We start from the raw sequence: 26163 nt of genomic DNA on the forward strand, positions 1-26163 counted from the left end.
AGTTCAGGTCACTCTTCAATACGCTCGAACGTCGTTACGAATCTTCTAGATTTTCTTCAAAATACTATATAATTTCATGCAGTCAAGCATCAGCTCTCTAGCTTTCAGGCTTTGATAAAGTTCCTCTGAACTGCAAATCCTTTTTCTAATGAAATGCAACCAAACGGTTACAAGATTTTACTCGGTTAAACAAGAATGTAGTAGCCATTCATGGACCTCAATATAAGATCAACATTAGAGGTATAATGAGGGTCTATTATGCTGAAACTTCATCAAAATCCGGGTACTTATCAATACAAACAGACAGGTTACAGCATGGCATCAGGACTAACAGAGCCATAGGATGGATTTTTACAGTTAAAACAAACAAAAGAACTGTTGTGAATACAGACAAATGAGAGAATGCATCTTCATAGACAATTAGCAGCAGTCACAAATCTGAACATCGTATGTTCATTCATCTACTTAATCAGATGAAAGCACTGGTTCTACAACTGGAGGTATACAGTCCACCTTGAATCGCAAGACCTGTTGCCAATCAAAGAAAAATAATGACCCTAAGATAGTTGTTCCTTTTTCGATTAGACAAAACAGTAAAGCAATCAATTGTTAGATTAACAGGCACCTATTCCGTGGGCAAGGAAGAATACAACAGAATAGTTACATGAACTACTAATTTCACTAGACCAAGTTCTACTGAAACAAGAAAACATGTATGCAGCGTTAAGCAACATTGTCGGATATACCAACAGGAAAGGGCGTAAGACTTCAAAGGAGACAATTATAACCTCAATGAATTAGGTTCGACAATGTATTACTCACCTTCTTGAAAAATGTCGAATAAGAATTATCCCATATGAGTTTGTAGTTTCCAGACAGGCACGTACAGAAGTTCCCCTGGAAGAAATGAGCATTAAGGAGGTGTAGTTGCAAATTTACTTGCTAGAATAGTAAGGGAGCAAAGTAATACTCACTTGGTCAGCTCCATATCGTCGATAAGGTAAGATTTGCTGCGATCAGGCGTTTGATTGACAAGTCAAAAAGATTAAACCAGAGCAATGTGAGTGAATGAGAGAAGAGAAGTTATATCACAAGAGAAATTTCTTAGTAAACCAAAAATTGCAGCAGACACTTCATGAGAAAACATGACAAGACGAGATAATACACTTTCATACCGTCTTCTGTCCAGAAGGATCCGTATACTCCATGCTAAAGCCTATGTCCTGTTACAACAAAAGAAGCCCAGATGACTTGGTTACAGAAATCTACTAGTGTTATCTGATAGTTTACTGAAATAAAAAATGACTTTTCAATGAAGTGAAATGAAAAATGATTCATTCAGATTTTAGCTCATATCTGATGACCAATCCATTAAAAGATCCAAAAAATGAACAAGAAAAGGAATGAGAAAAAGAGGAATAAAAGAAGACAGGTGCTTCATGTAGTCTCTTGGGAAATTTGGGAGTTAATTTCAATCATTTTTTTCTGCCACCGGATAATTGCTTCACAGGTCATACGGATAGGAGCAAGTACAAACTAGATAATATGAAAGATGTTGACCGAAGATGACAAAATATATGTTAATATGCAAGGATTTATCAGCACTTTCTCCAAATGTAAATGACAGAGTAATTAGCATTATTATCTCAACTGGTCCAGCCCTTTCCAGGACCCGCACATAGTAGGATCTTAGTATACCGGGATGTCCTTTTTTTCCTCTCAACTGGTGCCGCTTTTGTGCAGCTAAAGTTGCTAGGAACATAGTGAAGTGGAAAAGAAAATAGTTTTTTCATGCTCCACAAGAGAAAAATTTAACTACGCATTTTGCTTTGGGAAAATCTGCAAGTCAATCGAGAAACAGTCTACTTCATACTTGAAAGAAGTTTGATGCTTCTTTTAATGCAATGGAAGTCAAAGATTTTAGGCCTATAAGTTTGGTAGGCACTGTTCATTACCAAACAGCTGCCAGGGAGGTTGAAAACTGTTATGCAAATTGATACCTGAATTCTGAATACTTTGATAAAGAAGAAACAAATTACAAATGCAGTAGTAGCTGCCAAATAAATATCTAGTATGAGATGGTAGCAAGGTGGAGCAGGTGGTATGTGTAAGCCTATTGTGGAGAAAGAAAACACATTATCATGTTTGCTGGAATTTTCACTCCTCCAACTAGAGAAACCACTGATATGTCTGAGACGCATATTAGTTGGGTAAGAAGACCACCATAGAAAATCCTTTGGAAAAATTTGATACATGAATCCAACCTGAATTATGTGGACTTTATAGAGGGGGCTGGGGAGTGAAACAAACAAATATTATAGAGGGAGAGATCAGAGGTGTTTCAATGGAGTTTGTGAGTGTGCTCACAACTTGAGTTCAGGTGTTTATGGAATCTTGCCTTCTGGTGTAATTTGGAAAAGATAGGGAGTCTAAAGATTTTGATAAAATTTATTTCTGTGTATGACTAAAAAAATTGGGATTTTTGTTCTGCTTACACAAGCATCTCTTTGCCTGTTTTGTTAATAATGAAGAACTACTTTATCAAAAAAATATGCACTTGTTGTGTGTTTCCTCCAACAACATAAACAGGGAGGAGACCAATTTTTCGTTTTGGAAAAATAGAATATGTTTCTTGGAAAGAAAGAAAGTCAATAGCCCATATACCACGAAGACATAGCCCAAAGAAGACCCTTCGGGGTGGCCCAGTGGTTTGGGCTTGGGACTTTCATATTGGTCTCAAGTTCTAAAATCCTTGCCAGCGAAAGCAAGGGGTTTGCCTTCTAGGTCAAGATTATTGCACCGGGCTTGCCTAGTGCGGATTACCTCTCCTGTGTGGTTTGCGAGCTATTGCAGCGGGTAAAGCACCCAAAGGGTAGCGCTGCAGGTTTCTCTCGTCATTAAAGAAAAAAAAAAAGACAGCCAAAAGAAGCTCATAAGTTGGACATCAACTTCTGACAAATGGACACAAATCTAAAGATAACAGTATAAAGCAAAAAAAATAAATCAAAACAAGAAGGGAAGCTGTTTCAAGAGAACATGCAAACCATATACTCAAATAGGCACATCTATAGGAAGATAAAAGGATATTACCATATCTACTCTGCCTTGAACCAAAGAGAAATCCCACGCAATGTATGAATTTATGGCATCGACTGTCAATGATACCTAAATATAACATTGACATAACAGATATATCAATCAACTGTACACAGTTTTAACTAACACAAATGAAGCTCTAAAGAACAAACTTTCAGGAACAAGGACTTTCAGAGACGAATAGACAATGTATTTTTCTATGCTATTTCCCCATCCCCATATATAACCAAAATCTACACAGAACAGGCATTGCAACATAAAATCTAAACATTGCTGAATTGAAACACCAACACCTATATATAGATCTTGTACTTGATTTATGAGAAGAAACAATCACTAAGATTTGGATACCAAGAGCTCCAAACACCCTTGAATTGTCATAGGTAGCTAGCTAATTTGCCAAAAAGAAAATCAGAAGGAGTTCCAATTGAAGTTTAGGAGTAAGAACATTTAAAATATGATTGCAGAGTGAACAACTCCAACCCAAAATTTAGGAGGGAAGAAGTGTTGAAATAGTAGAGAACAAATCAACAACACTGTGAAGCAATCATATTGATGAATGTGTGGACACAAAATGCAAATAAAGCATTACTTTCCATTTAGAAAATCACAAACCAAGCTTAACAAATTCAGCAGTTCCATGACAAAAGAATCCAAACGATTCATGGAAGAAAAAGAATACTAACTAGTGTTTACGGGATTTAGTCATTGATAATAATCTGAACTTCGGAAATGGGATAACAAAATTTTTTGTCCCTCAATTATTGCTAATTCTTATTTTCGGTTTTTGATACATTATTAAGCACATCTAACCTTCAATTAGTTAAAATGTGTGTTTTTGTCCCTTTACAGTATTTTTCTCAAACCTAGAGCTAGAATCCATCATCACATAGGATTTAGGATTCGGATACATCTTGATGCTTGCATTTTTGGAGGTTACGACATCGGTGCAGCAGCATTTTTGGAGGATCCAAACTACATAGACTTAATTGATTAAGTATGTTATATTTAGACTATTTTAAAAGGGGAAAATACATAAGTTACGCCTCAATCTTGACCAAAAGTCATTTGCACACCAAAACTTTGCGGGTGGCATCTTATTCCCTATATTAAGTAACAGTTTAACTTTAACATGCCCACCTTAATGAAATGATTCACAGTCACACAAACATTCATCTCTTATTTTAGATGACAAGTTTCAAAAGTCTTTCTTTCTTTCTTTAACTCTATATCGAGTCAAACTAACTCATATAAAATGGGACGGAGTGAGTACCATTTTTATACCACATGAAACAGAAGTAACTAATTACAAAAATTATCTCACAACTAATTTAGTCCTGTTACAACTCAAAGTAAGTTATTTAACTATGTATTCAGTTAAATTTTTATCAGATTCCGTACAAAAATATCAACATAACGTACATGTGGAACACATGTACTAAGCGACTATATAAATATATACATACACACACACATACAGATACACATGACTTGCTTACAAGTTACAAAACTAGCAATACCAATATAAGAAGACGTATGAAATAAGAGAAAGCATTCATCCCAAAGTAAAAACAAACCTCATGACTTTTTCCTGCTGGAACACTCACTTCCTTGTACTCATCACTTTTTCTGCATTTGGAAACCAAAAGAAAGCTCTAGATCAAGTTGTGAAAATCATATCAATTATGGCCTTACATTTAGTCCAACAATGACAAAATGTACGTGAAGCCACCATCGAGAGGATTTCTGAATACCTGGCTTCTAATGTACCAGCTTCTTCTGCAGTAATAAAGAAAGGGGAATTTGCAAATACGTCTCTGCAAGAGTTAAGTAAATCCAGTTAAATAAGTACCAGATATTGTTACTTACTACACCCTCTTCAATAACAAATGGTCCTCTAGTGATGTGAGTAAATATCTACACATATTGTCATACAAGTTTTACCCTTGTTGTCTTTCCACACATTTTAAAAAGGAAAAAACCTTCCGAGTCTGTCAAGCTTCTTTGCCACACCGCAAGGGATAGGGGAACAAGGATATCACATAGGTAGGCAGTGAGTCTAAGACAGTTGATTAGAGTAACCATTCCCCCTAATGATAGATATTGTGTTTCCACTGGGATAACCTCTTCATTGTCTTCTCTATGATACTGTTCCAGATCTCCACATCTTTGTGCCTGTTCCGGTGTTTCCTAGGGCATACCTAAGTAGACAGTAGGTAATTTGTCCACCCTACCCTAAAATGCCAGCCAAGGTCTGAATACTACTCACTTCTTTGATGGGAGATATGTTACTCTTTCTCCAATTTTCTTTCAAGCCAGAAACGGCTTCAAAGATTTCCCTCTTATATTTTCCTTCCACCACTTTGAAACAAAACAAAGAAAGAGGAGAACATTGTAAAAGATTCCTTTCATTTTTCTTCTGACATAGCTTTAACACATGGTCTAAGTTGCCTACAATGACATGAATGCCATCCATGAAGCGACTTGAATGTTTCATCTTATTGACCGTAAGATAAATTATCACATTATGAAATACATAATAGAGCAATACCTAAACACAGAGGAGATTAGGCTAATCTATATTGAATAACATGAGTAGGGACAAGAGAAAGATTAGAAATAACAGTTCCAGAAGCATAAAGTACCGAATGAATGTGATGAATCTTTGAAACTCGGATGTGTAGATATCTACTGCTTCTTCCAAGACCGTAATTTGACTCCTTGACCTGCCCAAATTGAAACAACTAGAACATTCAGGTGAAACAAATGCTATTACTGTGGAGCGAGGATGCAGACATTAAAAGAAATAACCATATGCTTCTCAATTCAGTCATTTGAAAGTACAATATGTCTAAAGTCTTACAGTTTTCCAGCTTCAAAACGTCGCCAAAGCAGAGAAAGAAAAAGCCGAATGTTGAGCACCATTTTTGTGAGGCTGTACAAAGGTGGACCATAACGTTGTCGCTGCTCTTCCATTGGCCTAGAGGTAGACATTTATCAAAAAGACGCAGAAAGGATTACTATTGGGTAGCCCAACCCTTGAAAAATCAGCAAAACAAGAATGCAATCAATAGAAAAGGAATAAATAAGATCAATGCAGCAAAATTAATACCCATCATCGTCGTTTATTTTCTGAACAAAATCCAACAGAACCTGCAAGAAAAATTGCACGTAAATAGTTTTACTGAAGACCAGAAAATCAATGTACTGCCCCTGGCATGAATTTAGATTGAATTGAACTATTTAATTGAAGAATAGGGCTTCAAAATGGGCAATTTGGCATCCATGAGATGATTGCTCTAAACAAAAGGTTAATGCAAAGAAACAACAAGCCTTGTTTATAAACATTAACATATACTTGCTAGGCAAAGTTATAAACCCATTATTTTCTACTATATGCATTGTGACGTACCTGTGGCACTCCAACTAAATACTTCACCAGTGTCTTATAGACACCTGTAGCAGAACCCAGTTGAGCCAGTTGCCGTCTCCTGTGTGAAAGTATCTCGGCATGGGTCAGAATCAAACTATATACTGAATGTACCATCATGAAGAGAATGATAAAACAATAATTACCGTTCCATTTGTTGATTCCATAGCAGAGCATATCGATCACGAATACTTCCACCAGAATTGATTAGAGCATCAACTTCGGCCTGCTTATTTCTCTCAGAACGCTCCCTCTGTTGCCTTATTAGTGTACCACGAAAATCTTGTGGCATGTAGGTCATCACTACAAAAGAATAAAAGAATCGAGATTATTATCTATGCCCTTAAAACATGTAAAGCAATAGTGATTTGCTGTTATATACTGCACATCTCTTCAACTTGTCATTTAGCTGAGTGTATGCCTTTGTTGGAGATTCTAGTAACATTCTCTAGTAGTTGATGATACATGCAAGGGCACCTAATTTTGGGTAGTATACTTTCCTGATAACAACTACTACGCCTCAGTCCCAAACAGGTCGGGATCGGCTATATGAATCTTCATTTCTTCGTTTAAGCTCAAACCATATCAACATAATAAGTTTGGAGAGCATGTATGGGTATCAGTTTGGAGATCAATCAGAAATTTATGGGATAGTCTAAAGAAGAATTTGGTGGTCAAGGTGGGAGAGGGTCACAAAGTATTTTCTTGGAAGGACAAGTGGATTGGACAAGAGTGTCTAAACTCGGTTTTCGCCGATCTCTTTTCGTTTTGCACCAACCCTGAGGCTAAAATTGCTGAGATTTGGTCCCCTCAGGGATGGAACCTCCCTTCAGGAGAAATCTAAATGATCGGAAAGTGGATAGAATTGCTGAACTACTACTCAAATTGAGCGAATTTCAGGCCTTGCTACAGAAGCAGATGGTATAAGATGAAAACATGACTCTGATGGCAAGTTCTCTGTGCAGACTGTATAGGAGAGAGGTCATGACTCACACTGGGGGAATTCATGGTCCATGGAAACAAATATGGGAGAGCAACACCCCAACCAAGGTGAAATGCTTCACCTGGTTGGTCACCAGAAGGGCATGTCTCACTCAGGAGAAACTCGGGAAAAGAGGCTTCCAGATTGTCTCCAGATGTTTTTTTTGTCATGAGAAGGAAGAATTCCTACACTGTAGGGTTACTGTTCAGGTGTGGCGCATGGTCTACAGAATTTCTCAAGAGCCCTGGGTGATGCCAGAACATACTGCTGATCTTTTAAGCTGCTGGATTTTGGGTTGGGGGGGGGAGCAAGACACAAAAATATGGTGGTCTATAGTACCTGCTTGTGTCTGGTAGGCTATTCGGAGAGAAAAAAAATCTTAGGTGTCATGAGAATATTACTAACACTATGCAGAAAGTTAAAGAAAATTGCATTAACATGTTTTTTTGGTGTAAAGAAGAAGGTATAGAAGTAGCAGAACAGTTTGTAGATTTCCTAGGATCAATGTAATTATGGTTTTAGCTTGTAATTTTTGGAGGTGGCTATGCTGAAAAATACAACTTCAACGTTATCAAAAAAAAACATATCAATATAATAAGTACACTTTTTTTTCCTGATAACATAAATATTTTGTGAACATGGGGGGAAATAGTCTGCTCACGTCATAAATACAAAGTAGAAAGAAATCTCATATCAAAACAGGTTCTTGTACTTAGAGTAACCCCTTTCAATAAGAAATAAGTAAGAACAATCAGTCACAATAGATGACCGCAATGATACATTTGCTTCAAAAATGTACAAAAAAAGCTCCAATAACTTGGGCAAAAGTACTTTCAGTTCCAAAATTTCCTCGATTTCTTCCCTTGCATGTTGGGTAGTGTATATGATGATATTTGAAGCCTGAAAACAAGGAACTTAGATATAGCTTTCAAAGTATAAGCTTGACGGGTGGACAACTCGATCAAGTGTATAGTAGTTCATTTCAAACAAAGGAATACATCTCTAATGGTGGATTGGATGAGAAACTGAAGATAATGGACTACTAAAAAGTTGGAACTGCAGAATTTGGGAGGTGAAAAGGGTGACTGAGATATTAGGGATGCTAGGCAGAGTAACCATCAACGCATGCCACAGACAGGATGTTGTGGAAGCACAACAAAGATGGCCTTTTCCCAGTCAACAGTGTTTATAGAAGAGGTCTCCAGGTGATGGCAGGGAGACCAAAACACCTTTGGCATTATCATTGGAAGGGGGATATTCCTACGAAAGTGAAATGCTTCACTTGGCTAGTGATAAAGAGAGATTGTTTAACACAAGAAGTATTTCAGAAGAAGGCTAAACAGATGGTCTCTAGATGTTTTTTATGCAATTTGACAAGTGAAACCAACAGCCACCTCTTCTTGAACTGTAATTACACTGCTTAAATCTGGAATTTGTTCTTTAGCATCTCAAATCTGAATTGGACAATGCCAGAACGTACATCAAACGTGTTGAAAGCTGAGTAAGGAGAGGAGGTACCAAGAGCCAAAAAAGATGGTGGAGGTTAACACCATCATGTATATGGTGGTCAGTTTGGAAGGAAAAAAAGAGTAGATTTTCGACAATAGATCCAATTCCATACACAAGGTCAAATGAATTGTATAGTACATCTACTTTTTTGGTGTAAACAGTTGTGTATAGTAGATACAGATCAGATTGTAGATTTAATAGGAAGTTTGTAATTGATTTTTTTTTGGTGGTGGCTAGCATGCCCTTAATGTTGAAGAATACAACCTTACCAGTTTCAAAACAAAAAAAAAGTTGGAACTGCAGAAGATAATTGCAATAATGAGGTTTAAAGAATTTAAATGTTATACCAGTTAGGGGTCGTTTGGTAAAAAGATCAATAATGCAGGGATCGGTAATGCATGGATTAGTAATGCAAGAATTATTTTTATCAAGTGTTTGGTTCATTGTTTCTTACCTAATTTTGTGTGTGGTTTACAAGATTACAAAAAAAATTCTTTCCAATTATACCCTAGAGTTATTGTGAGATTTCATATTTCATGTTATTGAGTCAAGGTAGATAATTAACGGAGAATATTATTTTTTATAACATTTATAACTAGCTAGGAGAATAAAAATTTTCTTGTCATGTTCACTATTTTCTCACTTAAAATATTTGAGCGTAAATAATTGTCATCTTAATAAATTGGAGTTAATATCTCAAAAGGTCACACAACTATAATGATTTTATAGAGAAAATTTATTGAACTTTGTTTTGTATCAATAAATTTAAAAAAAAAAACTCTTTATGATAAGATAAAATAAAAATAAAAATAAAAAATAAATATAGCAAAATAAATTAAACTATTTTTATACTCGAGATGTGTGTGTGTGTGTGTGTGTATATTATCTTTTTTTGACGACAAGGAAAACCCGCAGCTGCTACCCTTTTGGGTGAGCACAGGATAGAACCCCACTCCTAGGCAATAGCTCGCAAACCACATAGGAGAGGTAACCCGCATCAAGGCTCGACCCAAAAGGCAAACCCTTAGCTTTCGCTAGCATGGGGTTTCGAACTTGAGACTATATATATATATATATATGCTCTTGTTTTAGACTACTTGTGTAATGTTTAATGGACTTTCGTTAAGAGACAATATTTTACTTATGAATTATATATGCTCTTGTTTTAGACTACTTGTGTAATGTTTAATGGACTTCCGTTAAGAGACAATATTTTACTTATAAATTGTTCTTAAATTCATACATCAACATTATATCGGATTATAATATTTTATATTAATAATAAATAGATTAAATAACTCATATTTTAGAAAAAAAATTATATCTAAATAATAAAACTTGTAAGCTAATTTATTTTAAAAAATTTATTAGTATAAATATAAAATATAAAATCAAAAAAATAAACAAAATGATTGAAAGGTCTTGAGGGGTATTTTTGTCTTTACCTAGATTAATCCCATGGTATTAGAGCTAATACCACCAAATGGAAGGTATTAGTTATACACCCTCTAATACCATGTAGGGTGCATAACTAATCCATGGATTGATAATACATAGACCCAAAGTTCATACCAAACATTAGTATTAAATAATACCACACATAATACTTGAACTATTTCTCCTAATACTCCCTACCAAACGACCCCTTAGAGTGAAAATAGCTGAAGAGGAAGCAATTTGGTTGAAGAGAGTGCCAGTAGGACTGGCAGTACACAACAGTTATTACTTTCAAGACATCTTAGGCCTATTTTCTCTTTCCGTCCTTCCAGTTTATAGCCAGTAGGCCCCCTAGAGGCAGGGATATATGGACTTCGTGGATCTTTTCAATCTATTAGAAGTATAAATAGTTGAATTTTGGTGTGTGGCAGCGAGCAGACTGGAAAATGGCAAATATGAGTTGAGGGGCTATTTCTGAAGAGAAACAATGACAGTAATTGCGTCATGTTCACTAGTTAAGCCATCAGGGCGATAACAATTTGTAACAAAATCACCATCTCCAGTAAAAGAAATTGATAACTAAATCACATCTCCAATAATCAAATGACAAAAATCTTGCTACAACACATGACATAAACTTCAATGTTGATGTGTTAGCTAAACTCATTCATATTCAAAATCAACCACATAAAACACCTATCTGCTTTTTTTTTATGACATATAAAACACCTATCTGCTTGAAAAGATTCAGACACCATAGGTGTTCGGATGCCGACTAAGTTCACTATGAAAATCCAACTTTATATTTAAACTTGTATATTCACAGTTTCACACAGACAGCCTACCAAATCCAGAAAAAAAGGGAATCCTTAACCCATCAACCACCCTGCTTAAAACTCGATCGGCCCAAATTTTATTGACTCTGAATAAATTCAAAACATCACCTACTCTAGAACATCGAACCGAGCTATCATACATCATGCTCGGACAACCCATTTAACGTCCTCTGCACGAACTAATCATCTGTCGAATCTCCTAACAAATGTATCTTCAGGAACACCATCTACAATTTGTTCCCCCTCTTGACACCAAGTGTAATACTTCATCTCCTACTAAACTCTAGAAAACATTCATCTTTCTAATTTCGACCAAGCATATCCAACTTTATACAACAAACATTATTCCATTCCCCACTAGTCTAAATTCATATCCGCTCTACTTTTCTCTCAGTAATAAGACTTACATTAGTGGGTACAATCGAATTAAACTAGTTTGAAAGAGACTTTGAATTACATTTTTTCTTGGATAAGTAGTGTGAACTTTGAAATGATATACTGTATATCCAAATTCTATAGAGGAGGGACTAAGGAGAGATTCTCTCCTTGCATGATCTATGCCTCTATGGTACCACGTCAATTATCTTATTTTTTGCTCTCCCACTCTTCATCGCAATCTTCTTCTAACTTCACAGAGTTATCATTTTCAAAATTTGACGATATGCTCTGTAATAGCAACCTTTGAACAATAAATGTAGTGTTCATAGTTGTGACAATATCCTCTTAAGCTTCTCTCACAAACTATTATTCATATTGACTTGGCTTAGTTTGTGTCTCCTGGGCTCCTGGCTTTAGGTTTTTGGAATCTTGAGTATTGTTTTTTCAGTTATACCTTTGGGAGTGGTTGCCAATTATCATTAGATGGCATAGGACTCTTGGTTTCTTTGATTTGATTTAAATTGTATGGGGTTGGATGTGTCTTCTGGGCTTAGATTAAATCTTAGATTGTAGATAGAGTGCACTCTTTTTATGTAGCGGTGTCCAGGCCAACTTGCATGCACCTCTCCTATTTTACGAGGTATATGCTACCTCCCACCAGTGTAGATAGCAAATAACTCTGGGCACCAGACTTATACAAATAGAACAAAATCATCTAATGTTTTCTATAAATCCCTTTTACACTTAAAGCACTCCTAAGGTATAAATCCACCAATGTAAGACATACCAAATATTTCTTACCCTTTTCATCAGCATACCTATTTTACTGAACCCTAGAAGTTGTGACCACTCATCCTACATTTGACTCCTCTTAATATAATGGACTAACGGAGTTTGACTTTACAGCAAAAAAGATGTGTAGCTCAGTCCGGTTCTACAAAGAGCACTCAGGTGATGATACTCTTTTACTTAGTTATCGTGAACATGAGTGATGATGGGGATATAAAGTTATAAACTAACAAATTCAGAATAAAAGCAATTAAACAAAAAGATCTGAATGTACTTCATAAACTGGCAACAGCTTAACAATTAAGAAGCATAGAAGGACCAACCAGTGTTGAAGACGAACTCAGAATTCTTTGACTGGAAAGTTTGCAAACTCTTCAATGTACTTCGGAATTTTTCTCCGAGCCGTTCAAGGACAGAAACAAGTTCAACATCTTCAGTGGTTGACTGCAATTGAAGCTGAAATATAACAGAGAAGAAAAACAACTCTTTATAAATTTAAGACAATTCAGAAATTTTGTGATATTTGCTCAACCCTGTGTGAGGAATACTAGTGGGTACACCAAAAGCATTTCTGTTGGAATCAAGCAAGCCTGGAGACATAGAGGTTAGAACTAATCCGAAACCAAATGACATTACTGGAAGTCAACTGAGGTCTCAAAGAAAAGCTAAAACTTGAGCTCCGAAAATTGAGCTTCTCACCGCTGGTGGCCAATTGGAGCTTTCCAATAGGAAAAGTATTTCTTCAAGTTGTTCTCGGTTCTTCCACAAATTCTCGTCAACTTTGTGAGGAGGGTGACTCTCCGCTTCAAGGACTAATGAACTTTCTCCTATCAAATCAAAACAAATCAAATGTGAGTTGCCTCACAAGTGGAGCTCACCAACTGAAAACAAATACAAGTCTGCTTGCATTAACGTAATCTCGTAATAACTTCACTATCTGCTAGATCAGAAAGCATTCAACACTAATCAGGGGGGGAAATTCAAATAGATCCTCCACAACTAATTATTCGGAACACCCATGGAATTGTCGAGGTGCATGCATGCTGGCCCAAACTCCACGGTTATCAAAAAAAGGTCACCCGGAACATACTAAGAAAATTAGAGAGAATTAGTAAAAGAGTACTGAAACTTAAACAAATAAATATAGTATGTCATGTTCCAGGGGCCACTTTAAAATTGCAGCATCCAGTTGGGTTCTTAATTGACCATCCGATCCTTCCACCAACATGGTCAGAACCACATATTCTTAGAACTAGGACAGCTGACCCACATGAATGAAGCTTTTCATGCATCACTTTATGATTAGTAAATGCAACAAGCACAGTTCTATTTATCTTTTAGGGGATAACATTCTTCAGAGTTAAACTGCCTTGTAGAAATATTATCCAGTCTTTTTTGAAAATTAGGACTGTAGAAATATTATCCAATCCTAACTGAATAGCTCTGTGTTCTCTTAGGATTTCTTCTCTAAATCTTCCATTTATCTCCTTTATTTCATATTATAACATGTTCCAGCCACCTCCAACCGAGTAACAAATGGATTCCATGACACAGTCTTGTCGTTAAAGTACACTACATCCTTGGGCATTAAACTCTATCTATGCAATTCAATTAAGGGAACCAGAAACTGTCCCACCTGAGATGTATCCAAAACCTCCTTTACCTATTGCATCAACAATTTTAGGCAAATTTTCTTATGAAGTTGATATTCATAGTTGTAAAATGGTCTGCATAAACTCAAAATACATAGAACAACAACTTCAGGACTTTATAGTAACTCACCAGTTCTGGCTCAGATCATTTCTATAGTCAGCCAAAGATTTTTTGGTAAACTCAAAACAAGAAAACTATAAGAACCTAATACAAACCCACCTAAACAAAACCAAGTAATCAAGAATAATGAAAATGAGAAACCATAATCAGTAAAGCAAATTTCCGAAAATACATAAGCATAGTGTAAATTTGACGAACAAGTTCAATTACCTTCTGTTAAAGGAGCATCTTTCTGCAGATTCTTAGCCATGGAATGAATTTCATCAGTAAGACGCGATACATCTTGAGAAAGAGGGGAAAATGGGTATTTATCATAATAAGAAGACAAGAAAGCTCTGGTTATTGGCATCAGCCCCTCCGTTGACGCCATTTTCTGAAGGTTCAGTCAGTCAAAGACTCAAAAGAATAGTAGCTGAAAAACGGATCGCAACTCTACAGTCAAGTGTATGAGGAGAAGTAAGGGTAGTCGGCGAAAAGGTATAATTCTTTGGAATATTTCGAAGTTCTACCGTAAAAGGAACACCGACGGGGGTGTTGCCGGTAAAGAGATGAATTTACAGAGGAGGACTCTACAATATAATAATTTGATATCTTTTGCCTCTTTTGCTAATGAGTTTTTAGTAAATGCATTTTTAGGTTGAAAAAAGACAAAAATAATCCCTTGAGTTTGGATATTGACTCTAAATAATCTCGGGTTTGCATATCGGTTGGTTCGATTTGATTTTAGAGTTTATACGTTGTTGATTTATAAATTATTATAGAACTATTAAGATATTGATTTATTATAACACAGACATTTTATAGAATATTCGAGCATTTGATACAATCATAAATAAAAGTATGAAACTAAAAATATTAGAAGAATTATATATTGAATAGTATAACTATAATTTATTAATTTACCCTTGATTTATCAAGTAATCCAGTAAGAAAAAAAAACATCAAATTATTAAGAACTGTAATCTCAATAAAAAAAAATAAAAATAAAATTGTTATCCAAAATGTTAAATCAATAATTCATTACTGATAAATCAATAAAAAAAATTCGATTTGAGTTATTGATTTCCTAGTAACTTGTGTGAAGAGATCACTGTATTTTTTTTGGATTTTTGGTGGGGACGAAATGAGGAAAAGGGAAAATGCATTATGAAAAATGACAAAAACTTCGTGAAGCGAAAAAAGAAGATTCTTTTACTTCATAAGATGCTAAAATAAAAAGAGCATTTTAAAAAAAAACTTCTTTCCTTAAAATTGGATGTCCATTCTTGAGTTCTTGAATTTGGAAGAGCATTGTTTGAAAAGAGATTTATTTAATACAAATAATTAGATGGCAACTTGGAAATGGAAAATATGCTAAGATTTTGATTGATTCATGAATTCCTAATTCAAATGGTTTTAAACATTATCTTGGACAATCACAAGAAAATTTAGAGGTCTATGTTTCTAATAGATCAACAAAAAGCATATATGAAGTATTCAAGAGATTTATAAATACTTTGAATTTGGTGATATCATTCGATTTTATTCATCTCAGTTTCTATATTAAAACTTCAAATAAAAGTATTTGACATTATACTAATTCGAATAAGTATGAGATCCGACCTGATTATCATCTAGCAATTGCTAATTGTATTGACGCAACTGTAGCATAGGCCTAAAGTCAATTGAATGTTCAAAAAATAATTGTAAATTTTGTGGTCAATGAAACTAAAATAAATAAAATATTTCCTCAAACAATACATTTGTAATGTCTTACCTATTAATGTGAATATTTCTAAGAGATCGAGTCATATGTGTGATGTTTGCAAGGTCCGTAATTTAGTAACAGAATTGATCCAGCATACATTTTTCAGCTATCTAAAAGATTAGTTAGAGCCTGTTTGGCTCAGCTTAAAAGCTGGTCAAACTGACTTAAGCTGGTTTTTGATTTATTTTGCTGTTTGGCAATACTCAAAATAACTTATTTTAAGTGAACAGTTAAAAGTTGGGGTAGGGGTGCTTTTTTTTTTTAGCTTATAAGTTGTTTTAAGTTGACCACATTTTAATCTTTTTGTCCTTAATATTTTTATACAATCTCCAAATTACCCACATAACCCTAACATCTCTTTCTTCCATTTTTCCCTTTTCGCTTTTGGCATAGCAACTTCAACACTTTTATCCAAACGCATAATTGCTTATTTTAAAAATAAGTTTCAGTACTTTCAAAAGTACTTTTTTAAAAGCTGCTTTTATTAAGTCCATCCAAACGGGCCCTCAGTGTGGAGGTTGTGTTGACTCCTAGCAAATGACTGAACTTATATAAAATATTGATTTTGCAATATGGTGGAGTGATTTATTTCGCAATACATGTCAATATCTAAATTATTAAATTAATGAGGTTAAGTGTTTTCTATATGGCGAATGAATAAAGCTAAAATTTTGTTACATGTTGATAAATTTTTGCGGTGATATATATGAACCTAATACCATAGTTAGTAAAGTTTTATTTGATTCTGATACCTTACCGACTACATCAATCTTGACTTATATACCTAACACTATATGAAAATATTCTTATGACACAAGATAGTGTTATTGTATTTACATATGGAGAGGGAAATGGTAAGTATTAAAATAACGGCTATGGATAATTATGGACATTTGCTTCATGCGCTTGACACTCTTATTCAATTTGTAAGGAATGACATAGTCGTTGCAGCGTTAGCAATTCGTAAATCTTTAAAAAATAATGATTGATCAAGATTTCATATTTTATCATATGCAAAGAATATGGTGTAAATATTACAAAAAGAAGATTGTGGCATTCTCAAAAATAGTTATCACTTATGAGAATTTATGAAACTAATAAGTTCTTATAAATATAATCAATATTTTTTATATGGGAGAAGGATCTGATATACCACTCAACTTTGTCATTTAGAGCTGATATATCCTTTGTTATGAAAGTGGCTCATATATACCCCTACTTGTAAACAAATGGCTCACATATACTCTTTTTCTCTAACGGAAATGAAAAAAATATATAATTTCAATTTAACTTTTTATTATTTTTCCTATAAAAATATAATCCCATATGAGTAAATTTAATCATCGTCAAACATATTTTTTTGACTTTTTTTTGTTTCAATGATTAATTCAAAATTATTATTTTGATAATCAAATTTATTTATGTTTCACTAATATTCTTGTAAAACTTATTGTAGATGACCAAAAAATTTTCTTCGAATACAAAAATCGAATTACAATATAGACAAAAAAAAATAGTTTAAATTTTTTTCTTTAAACTAAGGAATGAAAGAAAAAAATAAAATAAGAATAAGAAACTCAAATAATTATAATAAAAAAAGTCAAAAAATAATTTATGTATGAAAAAAATTAAAATATACCTTGAACTTTGATAGAAGAATCATATATACCCCTAAATAATTTTTTTAAAAAAATTAAAAGTAATAAATATAAATATAAACTAATTTTTTTAACTTCCGTCAAATGAAGGGTATATATTAGTCGTTTTGTAACGGCAAGGGTATATGTGAGCCGTTTGTATAACGGTAAGTGCATATATGAGTCACTTTTATAATGAGGGTATATCAGCTCCAAATGGCAAAGTTGAGGAATATATCAAACCCTTTTCCCTTTATATATTCCTCGAACATGAAATATGCTAACCCATTATCTATTCCTCTTACATAGAATATTTTTAAAAAAATTCTTTTACAAATTGAATTGTCAATGATGTAATGCCATCATATGAACTTGAAAACAAATTATGAAATAATATAATGAAGTTGTTTACTGAAAACAAAAAATAACTTAAAGCTATGCAAAATTAATAACTTATTTACATGATATAATCTTTTAACAACATTGAACTCCCTGACATCATTGTCTTTTGTCTGACTTTTACTATTTTATGAAATAAATTATCAAATATTTATTATTTTATTTAAGAAAAATTATTTAAGGCTCTTGCTGAAAACGTCGTCATTAAATATTAAGGAACCTATTAGACCAAGTGCTTTGACATTTTTATCATCAATGAACTCATTTACTATTTACAAGAAAAAATATTATTTGTATCTCTTGATTTTGAAAATTCAAGCTAGTATATATGCTTCTTCTTTTTCATTTAATACCAATAAAGATTGTGGTGCAATAATTAAAGTAATTAATAGTCTAACCATTACATTTAAAATTAAATTACATTGCTCTGCATTTCGAAAAATGCACTCCTCATGTAATGATGTTAATAATAACAACAATAATTAACCTACAAAAATGTGATAACCCACCACATCTCACGCCACATTGGAGTCATGTGGCATAAAGTTGCCTATCTCGATGCTTACATAGGAAATAAGATTATACTTAATAGAATATTCTAGAGAAATGTGAAATTTTCCTTGTTAATTCCTAGAATATCATAAATTTACATAGAAAGTACTTGGAATATTTTGGTGTTGTAGAGTTTTCTAGAGAAGAGACGTATTTGTAAATATGTAGGAATTTTTTTAATAATTATTAGTTACATATCAACTCCTAGTAAATAGTATAAATAGAGGGATATTCATTTGTAAAAATTGTCACGCCTCGAGCCTATACCCTGTGTGTGGTCAGCATCCGAAGACTATTGTTGGCCTCAGGCAGACCCTTGATCTGGCTTACTTTCTTAGAGGAAGACTTAAATACAAGAGAATATAACTCAAGGAATAACTAAAATAAAATTATTTAGTCAAAATGACAACTCAAAGTCTTAATCGTTTACAAGTGAAATGAAAAGACTAAAGAACTACTACTATCTGTCTATGAAGCCTCTAAATAAATAGGAATGTTGGGACAGGACACCCAATCATCCTAACAACTGAAAACTAAAAACAATAAATGAACGATAAATATGTCCTCCGAAATGAAGGGAGGCTCACCAACTGACTCTGAGTTGCTCACTGGATTAACGGTACGCCGTATGTTGATCCCAGTTACTTGAGTCTGCATCATGATACAATGCAGACCAACTTGCATCAGTACATTGAATGTACGAGTATGCGAGTTGGAATGCTAAAACAACAACTTAAGCTTGAAAAGAGTAAGAAAGAACAATTACACAATTACCTTGGCTTTGCTCAACTCATGAATACTCAACTCAATATATAAAACACATGCGATATATATATAAATATATATAAAGCTTAAAAAGCAATTGAAAACAATCTTAGTTCATTAAATATAAAGCAATAACAAACTTAAATTTACTCATTTAAAGTAATATAGCTTCTGAGATAGATTCTCTAACCGACAACCATCACTATGAACCTAAGTGATAGTACAACGTTTTACCTCACTATGTCGAGGACCATCCTATGCCTTTCCATCAATATAAGACCTTACTTAACTTAGTGGATCCACTAGCTTAACTTAAGTGATCATCTAAAAAGTATAATCCTTTAATTTCCATGATGACTACATGATTTATAGTGACTTGAGTTATTATGAACTCATATCCTCATATCGATGCTCAATACTACTTCCAAAAATATACTTAGCTCATGTGTTTTTAAAATAACTTCTTTCTCTGGGTTGAGATAATTGTTCATCACTTGGCTTTAAAAGCTCTTTGGTATCAATATTCCCTTGTCTTGCTCAAAACCTTTTTGGGAAATCTTAGTTTCCTCTTATCTTAAATGTAAAAATATTTATAAACTCTTAGGAAATACTTAGTTCCCTTATAACTTTTTTAGAATGAACTCAACATCTTTGCTCTTTACTTAGCCTGAAACTTGAGTCTTAAAACAACTCTTAGGGAATACTTTGTTCCCTTATAACTTTTGAGAAATGAACTTGAATCTTTATTCTTTACTTAACTTGAAACTTGAGTCTTAAAAACAAAGTTAAAATGTTGCTAAAGACTCTTGAAAACCTTTAAGGAATTTCCTTTGACTTGCTTCTTAACTTCTAGACTTGACTCTTAACTTCTTTGACTTTGATTTTAACTTTCCTTGAATTGGATTATGAATTCAAGGTTCATGATCGCATGTTTATGGATGATTTTATGATGTTTAGATGTACTTTAGAGTATTAGAATCAACTAAGAAACATAGGTACATTGCTTAGGAACTAGTACGAAAAGATGGGGGCACCAACCCTCATCACACAGAGAGAAGGCTGGGGCGTTCTGGATGGCGCGACCCTCAGGCCCCTAGGCACAGAGGTTGTTCTTTGGGACTGAAAGGCACGACGCCCAACCCTATCCCTAGGTGTTCTTGACTTTTCTCCTTCTTTTTTCATCTCTAAACCCACTAAACTTCCATGGTTATTTTCCCAAACACTTAGGATCATTAGTATCCTCAATACCCAATAGATTTAACCCAAAATCATACCCAGAAACATGAATCAAAACCTCAACAATACAACTATCAAGAATTCAATGAAAACTTCAACAATGTTCTTCAAAAACTAAATTTCTTAACATTCAAATAGCTTAGATTCGTTAAATTTAAACAAGATTGACGTGTGGGTGAACTAACCCAACACTATGTGATCTCACATATCTTGATAGAGATCACCCCAACGAATTCCATGCGCAAAGTTTGAGCATTCTTGCCGATTCTTGATTTTTCTTCTTTTCTCTCTTCTCCAAGCCCTAGTTATGTGAATTCCAAATCTTTCTAAACTGAATGAAGTCTCATTTTACCGCAATTAATCCCTAAAAATGAATTAATAATATTAGGTAAGAAAAAGACAATTTTGTCCTTCCTAAATCCGAATTGGACTTTCCTTAAACCAATAACTCAACATTTGAAAGGCACAAATCACTCATACGATATCGAAATCGCGCAAACTCAGCGCCTTTGGAAAGATTATTCTAAGAAATTTCCAACCATATCTGGAACTACTTTTAACTTATCCTGAGCTAGGAGTTATGGTCGTTTGAAGTTGACCAAAAACTCACTTTTTAACTTAAACTTTTTAGATTTTTCTATTCTTTCCAAAAATAAGTATTTTCAGATGTTAAACTATTTTCTAGTTATTTATAGTTGAGAGATGTTACAAAAATCATCAAGAAAATATCAATACAAATATTTATAAAAATCCTCTTATGCTCTTTGTTCCATTCTCTTAGCGGTTCTTAGAGTTTTAAGGTGACTTGACATAGCAAAATTGTGAGCAAGTGGTTTAAAATCGTGAACAAATTGTCAAGTGTCACACGTGCACTTAGTAAAAGACTAAGAACGACCCAAATGTCTCACAAATGGAGTTTGTAGAGAGTAAAAGGTACACATACCTTGTCGTTACCTCACGAAGATAGAAAAATTATTTTTGAATATTTGAATTTGAGTGTGTTGTAGAGAATAAGTGACTCTTCTTCATATTAATTGCTTGGATGCTCAAAATACATATACTCATATTGTTTTTGTATGGTTGATAGATATAAATTTGTGTTGAATTAATCACATTTATTTATCACATGAATAATTATGTTCTAATAAAAGACACAAAGCTTGTATTTATTAGTGGTGACAAAATATTATCAAAGACATCATTACGAATTTGAAGGAATAATTGTTTCGTACGTTTTTCTCTATTGAATAAGAATTTATAGGTTAAATTTAGAATTAAATTTAGCGGAAAATTTGAAACTTTTGATTCTTTAAACATACTTGCTAAACATTCTTAACATTTCATAATCGTTCATCATCAACCATCTAACATTAAAGAGATAAGCAACTGAAAGAAATAGTTCATTAAGTCTTAATTGTATAATTGCCAAAATGGAACCAATACAAAGTCTGAATCAAAATAGGAAAGAAACGCTAGTGGAACATGCTCCACTAGCTCAACTCTAAAACTACGCTAGAATGTAAAACAGTAGCATCCCCGAAAGCATGAGGACCTACCAAACTCCGGATGAATGCTGACATCTGAATAGCTGCAATAATGATCCTGTAGCTCTATCGCCCACCTGTGCCTGCACCTAAAATAGTATAGATGTATAGGGTTAGTATACACTTGTACTAAGTATGGGTATATGCAAACACACACCAAGGACATGCATGAGAAAGAATATCTCTTTCCTAAAGACATGATTTTTGAAAGTCAAGTCAGTAGACTTGCCAAATTGAGATTAGGAAATTTAGTGAACTTTCCAATTGAGTTAGGAAGGTCATGCCATGAGAGTAACATGCATCATTATAAATATCGTATTGCATACAATATGTAACATCTTCATATAGCATATATCATAACAAATTCATATCATTCATTCATATGCCATGAGACCTTGGAATCATGGACTTGACATTAAGACTTTCCAAAATGAGGGCTCAACATATGGGACCTCAACTAGGGAGTCTTCATTAGCAAACACAGAGTCTGTTTTATCCATTCATACGTGCTTTATTTCATTTCATTCATAGGCCAGTAGGAACACCAGTTATACTTAGGATGTAGTTTAAGACTTTCATCAGGTTTGCTGTGCAATGATCAGGAATAACCTAATGTCATTACCTGAGTCTAGCTCACCTCTTGATTATCCTATCCTAACACCTTCGGTATCATTCATTTCTTTATATGCTTCATTTGAGGCTGACCTCATTCATTCATTGGAAACTTTAACTTTAACCGACATAGATCATGTGAGCATCATGAAATCCAGTGTCTCCCCCACACCGAAAAGAGGTGGAATCTTCGGTCAAAGTGACCCAATAACATGCTAGCATACATGGGAATTGAACCCCGCCAGATTCCTATATTGGCAGTATAAGTGCGAAGACTAGGAGATATAAGGAGACCCATACCCGGCAAGCCGGACAGTCTCATCTCATGAGAGTTACGTGAACCTCCGCCTTTCCCGAAAGAAGGCATCACCACTCATAACTAGCCTATCGGTGCTCAGTATAAAGTTTCATTACATTCAACTCATACGTCATAAAAGCTGGTTTTTTGAATGAGGACATCATAACTCCTTAGATGATTTCTCATCTCATCATTAGTATTAAGTGTTTTAAACTCAATACTTTCATTAGAGTGTTCATAGAGACTGATCTCTTCATTATCTTACACTTTATTCATTGATAAGTACGTATTGGTAACATTTACTTAGGTTCATTTAAGATTGCTCTCATTATATACATTAGCCTCATATCATGTTGTCACCACATTCTTCATTATTAGCACCTTTGCTTTTCATAGTTACTCACCTCTTATTACGTGAATGTTCATTTCATCATTTCATAGTTCATCTCATCATATGCCAGTGCACTTGGCCATTTAGTGTATCTTACGCTCATACTTAACACTCCTAGGGTTCATCATTTCATTACGTACATCTTAGGTTCACTTACTTTTGAACGTATGTTAGATTATATGTCTATACATACAAGCCATGGGGCTTCATTCATAGTTCGTTAAGTGATTCTTACTTTCCTAAGATTATGTAGCACAAGACTTATGTATTTTTTATATATGCCAAGATCTTGATTTTTGATCTAAGTAGATGGCATTACTCTTGGATATTTTACTCACGTATGACTTATGCATCAATACAGAAGTTTGGGCAAGAGAACCCAAATCTTGAATCACTTGGATATCATTTATATTTTTCATTGATTTTATTTCTGATATTCATAACATTAGAACTCTAAATTAAATCTCAACATTAACATTGAAGGATAGATTTTCTATTTAATATCACTCTTAATTTAGCCGAAGGTTGTGGGTTCGAACCCCCACAACCTCATTTTATTTTTCATTAAGAATACATTGCTCATTTTCACTCAAACCAAGATGTTGTGGGTTCAAACCCCCACAGCCTCTTTGATTTTTCTTTTAATTTCATTGTGGAGGTTGTGAGGTGGTGGGTTCGAACCCCCACAGCCTCTCTATCTTTATTTTATTTAAATGGGCAAGTGGCAGTGAGGTTGTGGGATCGAACTCCCACAGCCTCACTTCATTTCCTAATTAATTTCGCTTCTTCCTTTAGCCTTAAGGTCTTGAGTTCGATTCCCATGCCTCGTGTTTTCTTTTTTCTTATTTTCTTTTCTTTCGCGCGTACCTGGAAGTCGTGGGTTCGAATCCCACGCCTCCCATTTATTTGTTTAATTAATTTTCTCCTCCTTCTCCCCACAGATCGCGAGTTCGATTCCCCCAGTCCCATTTTTTACCTTCGAGGCAAAATCAGTAGCTAGGATCGAATCACCCAGCCCCCATTTTCTTTTTTCTTTGCCTCGCGAAACCAGTAGCTAAGGGGTTCGATTCCCCTTAGCTCTTTCACGTTTTTCTTTCTTTTTCAGCCATCTCAATATGTGAGGTCTTGGGTTTAATTCCCATTGACCTCACTTGTTTAATTTTCCCTTTTAAAACCCAGATTTCAACCTTATATTAGAGTACCCAAATCTGAAAAATTCTTGTCATTATTCAACTCATTTTTAGTCACATTGTCAAGTTTAGTTGCCTAAAGGATGGTTATTTCAATCTACTATATATCATGATAATGAACATCACATTGTACACACATTGCACACATAAAATACACAAGAAATACATGATTTATACAACCCCAAAACAGTGGTCAAAGCCACTGCCCACGTGCACACACACACACACCAACTTTTGGATCACACTTTGAATATTATTTTCGTAATTTCCCTCACATAAACATGTTCACATTTAATATAAATACATCATTCATGCCTAAATCTAGCAGCACAACATACCCATCTAACGAAGTCGTTTGGGAGCTAAGGACAAGGACATACAAAGGGGAACAACCTTAGGTTTCAAGACCTTGAGAATCGTTCGAAGGAAAATACTCTTGGAGAAATAATTCCAGGAGAGAAACTCATACCTTTTTATGTTGTTCAAGTGTTAAGCTGTTGCGCATAAACTTTTCCAAACCACGCCCAATTCTCCTCAACGTACACACCACTCGACGAACAACCTCCCTTTGCCTTGACGTTTTTGATTACCTTGCTTTTCTTAAATTTTTTGTGTGTTTTTCAAGTGTGAAGAACAATTGTTACTAAATTGTTCTTGAGCTTTCTTGTTAGTCAGAGCGTGAGAGGAGAGTTGAGAGACGTGAAAGAGAGTTGAGAAACGTGAGGGAGAGAGTTATTAGGATTAGGAGACTAAATTCGAGACTTAGTCAAAATAGGATTTAATTAAATTAATACCAAAATCTGATTTATTTTAATTAATACGTGAAAGGACCATTTTACCCTTAATAATGAATAGATTTTAATTGATGATTAAATCATCAATTCCTTGCTCCTAGTGGGGCTCGAACCCGAGTGGCACCTTATTTGCGAAATGGGTCACTCCGGGCGCGCCATTCCGAATTGCTCTTTTAATTAAATTAATTAATTAACTTATAAATTCCTCAGGGTAATTACAATATTAACCTTGGCCTGAAAAAATCATTTTATCCCTGGACCCTCAAAACGTAAAATTTCCTCTTTTAAGTTCAGTAAAGACTCCTTCGATTAAATGTTCGTTTTCGCGAGCCTTACTTGGTTGGTTCCAACCTTTCCAAGCACAACTAACTCCCCAAGTTAGTTGACTTGGTCGTAGTTAGGGTTGTTACATGAAGCATATCACTTACACCTAACAAATATAAATAAGTAATTATCGACTTACCAAAAGCCTTAGAAGACAAGATCACAAACAGAGAATCCTACAATAACAATTATTTATCTAACCCACGAGTTCAGAATAAATATATAATAACCGCATGCAGATCGTCGAGACAATCATGATACAAAAAAGATATGCAGATCATCGAGGCAATTACACACACACACACACACACACACACACGCACGCACTCACACACTCTTGCACGTACGCGCGCACGCGCGCACACACACACAAGTTTCACAAAATGCATGTTGCATGTGTATATCAATTTTTGTGATACATCTAAGATTAATCAACAATCGCGT

At 34.4% G+C, this 26163-nt stretch overlaps 1 protein-coding gene across 1 annotated transcript; it reads right to left on the minus strand.

Moving 5' to 3' along the window:
- Window positions 1–234: 234 nt before the first annotated feature.
- LOC101255446 (uncharacterized) lies at window positions 235–14891 on the minus strand. The gene is made up of 15 exons (XM_004248965.5): window positions 14441–14891; window positions 13157–13284; window positions 12781–12913; window positions 6673–6829; window positions 6509–6587; window positions 6209–6249; window positions 5960–6076; window positions 5742–5822; window positions 4851–4913; window positions 4674–4725; window positions 3091–3165; window positions 1176–1223; window positions 975–1010; window positions 823–897; window positions 235–528 (listed from the first exon to the last, which is right to left on the minus strand). The coding sequence occupies exons 1-15, from the start codon at window positions 14598–14600 to the stop codon at window positions 466–468; spliced, it is 1308 nt and encodes a 435-aa protein (XP_004249013.1). The 5' UTR covers window positions 14601–14891; the 3' UTR covers window positions 235–465.
- Window positions 14892–26163: the final 11272 nt, after the last annotated feature.

The sequence above is a fragment of the Solanum lycopersicum genome, chromosome 10 (assembly GCF_036512215.1).
Source record: "Solanum lycopersicum chromosome 10, SLM_r2.1".
NCBI lineage: Eukaryota > Viridiplantae > Streptophyta > Magnoliopsida > Solanales > Solanaceae > Solanum > Solanum lycopersicum.